At 37.2% G+C, this 8,674-nt stretch overlaps 2 protein-coding genes across 3 annotated transcripts in view; one reads left to right on the top strand and one right to left on the bottom strand.

Moving 5' to 3' along the window:
- Positions 1-169: 169 nt before the first annotated feature.
- LOC148346335 (uncharacterized) lies at positions 170-5,049 on the top strand. 2 transcript variants are annotated; one of them, XM_088325391.1, is made up of 3 exons: positions 170-187; positions 470-771; positions 2,290-5,049. In XM_088325391.1, the coding sequence occupies exons 2-3, from the start codon at positions 708-710 to the stop codon at positions 2,808-2,810; spliced, it is 585 nt and encodes a 194-aa protein (XP_088181517.1). In that variant the 5' UTR covers positions 170-187; positions 470-707; the 3' UTR covers positions 2,811-5,049. The 2 variants fall into 2 exon arrangements, with proteins under 2 accessions (XP_088181517.1, XP_088181516.1); XM_088325390.1 differs by lacking the exon at positions 170-187 and having other exon boundaries at positions 207-771.
- The window catches only part of LOC148346333 (dihydroxyacetone phosphate acyltransferase-like), a 27,470-nt gene continuing 23,839 nt past the window's right edge, over positions 5,044-8,674 (bottom strand). The window contains exon 16 of the mRNA XM_088325387.1: positions 5,044-6,795. Within this exon, the coding sequence (XP_088181513.1) occupies positions 6,689-6,795 (107 nt within the window). The 3' untranslated portion in view covers positions 5,044-6,688. The remainder of the gene's footprint in view (positions 6,796-8,674) is intronic.

The following is an 8,674-nucleotide window of genomic DNA, read 5'->3' as shown; positions in this document are numbered from 1 at the left end:
ATAAAAAATGTTCAAACCTCATATTGTTAGAATATGATATTATAAATTTGTGAATGTATTTAATTGCTGTTAAAAGTGTCAATAAAATTGTTAAAAAAAAATTCACCCAAAAGCACACATTTAAAGGGACAGTGTGTATTATTTGACTAGCAACAAAATGGCGGACCATTATGTCCGCTCCCACCAGGTGAGGCTTATGTCATGTAAAATAAATACAAAATTTATCGAATTAAGAGTGTTTTAAATAGTACACTGATTTTTGCTTATTACGTTAAGTCTTTTTATCACGAGGAGGGGCTAAATAATACATTTAAGGCAGCGTCTACGTACTTCACTCGAGGAACTATTCGGAGAGTATCAAAATAGCTTAATACGGCTTCCCTTTTTTATATCGGGTATTTTTATAATTAAAAACATAATGTCATTATTTTACTACTAACTTCACGTTTCCATCAATACTGGTTTTAAGGAGCCAAGTGACACGGCGAAACGGAAAAAAAGGATTAAACAAACCTAGCTAGTACTAGAAGACGCATCAGACTAAGAGAAAGTCTTAACAGATTCGATTAAGGCGACAAAGTGGTCCACACACGCCGCATGATCACCCACCATTATCCATCCGATTATGTGAGTCTGGACATCATTTTCATCAAAAGTCAACATTTTCGAGCTATTTTCCCCTCTTGGATTTTAAAGAAGCAACTCACATGGATTGGTTCACCTTTTTAGCAGCGTGTATTGTCCTCTTGTGGATTTTCTGCTTCATTGACGGTAAGTAAGGATAAAGAAGCACGTATAGTTCTGTATCTTTGCTCGACATTTTTGCTAAAATAAGCAAATTGAACTAAAATATCCTTTTTTGTACCCTATAGTAACTTTTTTTTTAGCATATACAACCTACTTGAATATCTATTCTCAGGGTCGGGTAGGGTTACTTTAACTTGATTACTTTCAATTACTTTTGGATTACTCCAGTATCAAATATGCTCATAAAAGACAAAAGAAACTAACTATGAATTAAAGTGACTTACAACACGTGGTAAGCGTTCTCTCCTGGCTTTGATCTCCGGCAAAACTAACATAAAATGCGACAGAAACAAAATGAAAATCAATCCAAACAGCTTGCCAACATCATTTTTGCCGTTTTATGTATTCCGTTACTCCCCAAGCCTGCACAAAATTGAGTCATTTGTCTTTTATTAGCATATTTAGTATTGGAGTAATCCAAAAGTAATCAAGTTAAAGAAACCCTACCCTATTCTTCATACTTAATATTGCAAATAGTTTAAACTACTTAATATGATAACAAAATTGCATGATATTGCAGATGTAATTTGGGTAGTTCCAGGTGTCTTTTTCTTTCAAAAAGTTCTTAAACGAGGAAAAAATACTATATATGATTAAAATTGTCTATATTTCACATCAAACGATTATTTTTGCAGTGTGTTGATTTGCATTTTTTTTAAAAGGAGCAGACACTAAATATTTTGTAAAAGAACAAAATTGTATCCACTGAAGGTAATACAAATATTAAAACGGTAAAATAAGCAAGCATGCATTTAATACTGTAAATAAGGACCATAAGTTCAGCATAGTGTTGCAAACTTACTGTTGAATTAAAACTGTCACTGACAGTTAACAATGTTAATTAATACCTAAGGTTAACTTTTAATACTACTTCAGTGAACATATGGTACTTGGTGCTAAATTAATATTAAGAATTTTACCGTGTAACCCCAAGTACCGTGAAATGAATTTCAGAAAATTGTTGATCAGTTTCTTCTGTTTTTAACATTGGATGCCTGCAAAGGAGATTGCATGGGATGCAAGTTTGTTAATTTGACAATCCTGCATCACTGTTTGTTATTTGGACTATTATGCACAGTTTATTTCATTGTCACTATCGTCTAATATAGTTGCTGTTCTATGATTTTCACTCTTTAGGTTCGATTTTTATAACCGATGAGATTTAATGAAAAGGGCTTTCAGAACAGATTGGAATTTCTTATAAGGTTTGGGTGCTCCGTCGTTCACCTTGCAAATTGAAATGTAATCTGTCTTTTCTGTTTATTTTGATTGTCTAATAAATCATAAATTTACCAGTCATGTTTTATAAGATACCCGAGGCCAAGATGCTTCTTTTTTATCAGTTTAAGATTCGCTACGCTTGAACTTTGGTTTGCTTTGCGTGCTCAGGTGATTTTAATGCCATCTGACATTAGTCACAGCAGCATCAGATTAAACTCCAATCTGACCCGGACACCTCTTAATCTCTCTTTCTCGGGCCAGGCAACGCCGTGTTGGAGCTGCGTCTGCTCTTTCACGCCCTCACCAAGGCGGCTTGCCACCTCTACCTGGCACTGCTGCCCCTGCGCCGGGCCACCACCCACTTCAGCGACTGCGCCCGCCACTTGATGGCCGGCCAAATGCAGGGTTCTACACCACCAATATCCTACCCTCATGGCCCGGCAACAACAGGTCGCTTTTGCACGCTGCACCTCCTGGAGAGCGCATGCGTGCTGTGCGAGACCATGCCCAACCTGATGGCGGCTGCCCTGAGTTTGGGCGCCGCGCTGTGCCACGGCCTGCAGGGCAGCGCCTATGTGCTAGCGGCCACGCTACGCGCCATCCAACTCAACCTCTTCTCGCAGATGAACGGCGAGCGCGAGCGTTGGGACAAGGAGCGGCACCGCGCCAAGGAAAGCGAGAAGAGGCTCAACTCCAAAGTGCTAGAGTACATCTCTGTCTTTTGTCAGGACCCCGTCAGCGCCCTGCGGATCAAAGTGGACGTGCCGCCTGTGTACAGATAAAGGTTGGCACGGACGGTGGGCGGACTCACCACAGGTGCCGAGTTGGGTACACCTGCAGATGAAAAGAGCCCCTTTGGCAAAAGTCAAACAGTAAAAAAGTAATTCGGTATAGTTATCGCTTCTTTCAAAAAGTATCTGAGTTAGTAACTGATTTACTCTATAGTAAAAGTTACTAGTTACAGTGGAAAGTAACTCTTTTCATTACTTTAAAAAAAAGTTGTTTTATGTCAAAGAATTTGAAATTTTCCAAGCAGTATTCGAGTCAAATAGAGAAGAACAGACAGGTAGTTGTGTTATAAAACCTTGTAATGTTTGTTTTACCTCACCAGCATTAGATTTCTCCTACATTTGAAGTGCAATAAAAAAACAGTAAACAATATGATAAAATAACAATTAGCATATACAGAAACAAGCATAAAAACGTAGGTAAACACCCATGAACCACGCACGTAAAGGTATTTAAAAATGCACGAAAACGTACGTAAACACATGCAAAATGTACCTAAACATACACTAAAATGTCTGTTCACACAAAAACGTACGTAAATAATGTTTGTTTTACCTCACCAGCATTAGATTTGTCTTACATTTGAAGTGCAATAAAAAAACGTTAACAATATAATAAAATAACAATTAGCATATACAGAAACAAGCATAAAAACGTAGGTAAACACCCATGAACCACGCACAAAAAGGTAATTAAAAATGCACGAAAACGTACGTAAACACATGCAAAACGTACCTAAACATACACTAAAATGTCAGTTCACACAAAAACGTATGTAAATACACATGAAAACCTATGCAACCACATTCACAAAAACTTACATAAAAACACAAACAACTTATGTAAATAATGTTTGTTTTACCTCACCAAAACCCAAACAAGTAACCCTTGCATTCTAAAGGCCTTTTCACTCTGCACTTAGTTTTCTCAGTGCAATTTGGATAGAAGTCTTTGTCTGCCACCATGAACTCTAGCGAGCTAGCTCTACCTTTGTTTTTTCTTTGCATGGTTCCTTTAGAGCGCCTTGTTGCCTGGCACGAGTGAACACATATGCTCAGAAGCAGAAAGAACAAAAGAATTAAAAATAATCTCTACAAAATATCATTAATTGTGATGGTCAGAGGTCCACTTACGCTGGCTAGTGAAACTGATAATTGGTCAGAAGCAATGTTCCCTGCAATTTTGCAGGGGTCTGAGCGTTCACACAAAGTCTGTGAGCAACGCTTGAAACAACAGTGAGCAACAGCAATCCCAAGTGTGGCAACTAAGTCATTATCAAACAGGTCCAAAACTTGTCATCGACTTACATTTTCCGGCAATGCAAAATTAATTTTCACTTTTGAATGAATTGACTAATGTATTATTGCAAAGGTTGTACGGCCTACAAACGTCATTTGTTTTTACAACAATTCTTTCACAAGATTGACTTGGTATAATTGGAAATTATTTGAATGCAACACAAACTTTTTCTTCTTTTTCCCGTTTTTTTCTATTTTTTTCAATCCCTTTTAAAAAAAATCTCATTGTGTTTATTTTTTCCGAGCGGTTACTTTTTTTCTTTTTGTTCTCAATTCCTTTTTTTCCTTTGTTTATTTCTTTTATTTTTTATGGCTTTTTTCTGAATTTTTCCTTCTTTTTTCTCTTCCTTTTGTTTCTTTTTTTTCTCAGCTTTTCACTACTTTTTCATTTTGGTATTTTTTTCTTTTTTGTTCTATTCCCCCTTCCTTTAAGTCATTGTGTGCATCATTTTACATAATATTTGGTCGTGTATGAATGAAAGAAGCAAAAACAACCTGAAGAGCCGTTTAAGACCCGAAAGAGCCTGTTCCTTTTAGTGAGCCGAGCCAAAGAAGCCGGTTCTTGAAAAACTCGCAGCTTCGAGGGAACATTGCGCTGGCTAGAATTTCTTGTGCGCCGAGAATATGCGGGCACGCAGCTTAGAGGGAACACTGGTCAAAAGTAGGAAATGCTGTTTCAAAAGAATTTCAATTTCTTATATTACTGGAGGCAGAATTTTGGCATTGCAGGTGTACCCAACAGCCTGGTGGTGGCGCCAAATGAGACTCAACAAGGCCTTTTAACTGCAGTTGGGGTCGGTTGACCTCTGCTTCTCATTTAGAGCTATGACATCCGAACGAACACATAGAAAAGGATTCATAAATGGTGCATTTTCTTATGCTTGTTTTATTGACATGTAAAGACGTTTGAAGAAATAAATGTCTCAAACAAGAACAGCCTTCATCTGTTATTTTTAACATTTTAGGAGAGGGAAACAATTCATCAGAGTTTCAAGATAAACATTAATATACAGTAATATACCATGCAGAATAAAACAGGGTTCGTACACCTATTTCATGGCTGAATTCAAGAGCTTTTCAAGCACTTTCAAGGCCAATTTTTCCAGTATCTACAAAGTAAGAAATCCAGCGCCAATCAAAATAAAATAAACTGTCTATCTTGCTGCTTGCTCATACTTTGTGCTATTTTGAGCTGTTCCAATTAAGGATCAATTATCTGTTTGGGTCAATGGGGTGCTACAAACTGACATGAATTCTGCCATTCCGCTTCAACAATGTACACGCAGCTTCAGTACGTCACACTTGTTTAAAAACATGGAAAGGACTTGATAGGTGTTGGTAATAATCAGGGTTGGGTAAGGTTACTTGAACTGGATTACTTTCAATTACTTTTGGATGACTCCAATACCAAATATGCTAATAAAAGACAAAAGAAACTAAATAGGAATAAAATGATGACTCACAACACGTGGTAAGCTTTCTCTCCTGGCTTTGATCTATTTGATCTCCGGCAAAACGAACATCAAATGCGACAGAAACAAAATGAAAATCAATCCAAACAGCTTACCAACGTCATTTTTGCCGTTCCATGTATTCCGTTAATCCCCAAGCCTGCACAAAATTTAGTCATATTATTCATATTTAGTTTCTTTTGTCTTTTATTAGCATATTTGGTATTGGAGTCATCCAAAAGTAATTGAAAGTAATCCAGTTAAAGTAACCCTACCCAACCCTGGTCATAATTGAGTTCAATACGGACAACAAAAAAGAAAAGGACTGTATGTATAAAAAGCAGAACAATTAGCCAAATTTGAGCTCATTTTAATGATATCAATTGCTAAATACATTCGATCTTAAAAACTGCTGATATTTTGTTATATGTTTTACTCACTCATTTATATCTTTTGCGTGTTTTTCAGAGGATCTGTGTCTAAATTTTAAATAGGTTTTTTTGCATTGTCGTTTATAGCACTGAAGATTTTATTGTTTTGCATTTTCAGGGATTTTGTGTTGTTCAACTTTAATTGTGTTAAGTGTGTAAAAAGCTGAGATTGTTTTATATTTTACAAAAATTTTTTTTTATCTGTGATTATGTTTATATTTTATGTGTTTTTCAAGGATCCCCTGCAGAACCTATGAAATTCCGGATTACAAAAAATATCGCTGCATATTTTTTGAATTATTATTGATAACGTATCGTAAAAATAAAAATTAAAAAAATCTGAGGACCTGTTTGTGACCTGGAATAGCCGACAGGCTCTTTTCAGTGAGCCGAGCCAAAGAGACGGTTTTCTGAATAGAGCTGTTCTCTTTAGTGTAAGCAAGAATCATTGCAATGCATTTTCTAGCTTTTGCCTTAAAATCCAAGCATTTTCCTGACTTTGAAAACATTACAATTCAAGGATTTCAAGCACCTGTGCGAACCCTGATAAAAAACTATATTTTAATGACACAATTTTATTCTTATGACATGTTGCAACACTGCTTTATAAAAAATATTGCTAAAACATAATGTCGTATTTTCTGGCACTGAAGGTGTGGGAGTAGAGGAGGAGGACGAGGTCAAATGGAGGTTAAGGCTTGAAAATGGTCTCAGTGTTGAGGTGTTGGATATGTTCCAGCAGAGAATCAAGACTTGCGTCAGGTTCAGTCTGAAGCATCTGGGGACGGATTTGCCCGGCTAGAGGGAAGAGAATCACTTTAGTGTGATTACAACCAACACAACTACCGTTAACCGGTTAATGGCATTTTGTCTCTCGGAAGTCTGTAGAATAATGCAAAATCTATATTGAAATAGATGTGTTCATTTCAAATTTTCAATGCACCGTATTTTCCACACTATAAGGCGCACCTAAAAGTCTTAATTTTTTTCGAAAACTGACCACGCGCCTTATAATACAGTGCGCCTTATATATGGCTCAATGGTGTGTCGCAAAGTCTTGCAACTAATGCAACAGCCGCTGACTCGATTTTCCCCCGAACGTGAAGTAGTCCGCGGTGTATGATGGGATTTATATACCGGCGTTTCATTGGCTAACCAATGTGTCAATCATCATTTGAATCGATCACTATTCGCTAAAGTTATTCAGAGGTAAAGGGGGCGGATCCTTTTTATCATTTACGGGCTTGCATAGGCTAAAGGGACAAAACAAAGCCTGCAATTGGCCGAAAAAGATGAATGTGAATAGCAAGTTTGGTTTGTTGTCTACAGTATAGAGAAAGCATGTTTTACTATTCTGTATTTGTAAATATTTTATTCTCCTGGATTTACTACACTCACGGATATAAGAGGACCATGGTTGCACATTATTATTGAACGCAACGACTTTGGTGAGCTACTCCGGCTATATATTTTCCCAGTATCTTGTTTCAGAGTGATATCGATGTTTCTTTGATGGGTCTTTTTTTAAATTAAACTCAATTCCAAGTGTTTATTGTCATATGCACAGTAAAGTTGCGAGCGAAAAAGAAAATAGAAACTAAGGAATGGTTGGCATTTCTTGAATCCCAAGACTTTAACCTTCCGAATGGTATTTGGAACGATGCATTTGAGTGACATCGTACGGACACCGCATCCGCACGTGTCTACGACACGTATTTGCTTCTTTGCAAGCTTTCGGAATGTTAAGGGGGTAATAAGTTTGACTGAACTATCTGACTGTTTTGTCGACGTTCCCGTTGTAGCGCCTTATAATCCCGTGCCCCTTATCTATGGAAGATATAGGACCAAAAACTTTTTTTTGGGGGTGCGCCCTATAACCCAGTGCGCCCTATAGTGCGGAAAATACGGAACTAAGATTTTCCCTTAGGGGGCAAAACAGGTAAAAATGTGTGCTTACAATTCATACCCGAGACATTTTCAGATACTCTTGTGGGTAACTAAAATTCTCACTTCTTTGATTATGACTCTTTAAACAGTTATTTTTCTTTAAAATTTTGCTTAAATAAGGAATCTGAAATTACTGACTCCATTGAATACAACATTATGTTAGTCCTGCATTTGCAACAAGCTAGCTAAGCATCTTTAAGACTGTAATGACACATTGTGGTCTCCCTCTCAGATAGGACGCACTGTGTTAAATATGGTGAAATGACATCTGAGCCCTTAAGTGTTACTTGTGGTGTTCCGCAGGGCTCAGTACTTGGTCCCCTTCTTTTCAGCATTTACATGCTTCCATGAGGTGATATTATTCGCCAGTATAATATCAGTTTCCCTTGCTATGCAGATGACACTCAACTATATCTTCCTTTGGAGGAATCTGCAACACTAAACTGTGGAAATCAATGCAGCCCTTTGAGACTCTTTGTGAATTAAACACTACAGAAGGTGCACCCACCCTCGACTTTCATTTAATATTTCCCTTTGCGCATACAAGGTGCAAATGCCCCGTTTTTTACGGTTGTATTACATTCCCTCAAAAATTAAATACAAATATGTTTTAGCAAATTTTGCGCGAGCTGGGGACATTTCATGCATCGCGTTCATTTTTCAGCACAACAACAGACAAGAATGAAAGTGTAAATTTAGAAATATAGCAGTGGTAAAACTGAGTTTGGTT

This window comes from Urocampus carinirostris, chromosome 20, assembly GCF_059441175.1.
Source record: "Urocampus carinirostris isolate Australia breed hairy pipefish chromosome 20, RoL_Ucar_1.0, whole genome shotgun sequence".
NCBI classification, from domain to species: domain Eukaryota; kingdom Metazoa; phylum Chordata; class Actinopteri; order Syngnathiformes; family Syngnathidae; genus Urocampus; species Urocampus carinirostris.
Note: the sequence above shows the minus strand (reverse complement) of the source record. Positions and strands in the feature narration are given on the sequence as shown.

Bases quoted from the DNA above. Each gene is read 5' to 3' on its own strand.
- LOC148346335 (XM_088325391.1), top strand. From the start codon at position 708: ATGGATTGGTTCACCTTTTTAGCAGCGTGTATTGTCCTCTTGTGGATT. The intron at 772-2,289 runs GTAAGTAAGGAT...TTCTCGGGCCAG, and splicing joins GATTTTCTGCTTCATTGACG to GCAACGCCGTGTTGGAGCTG.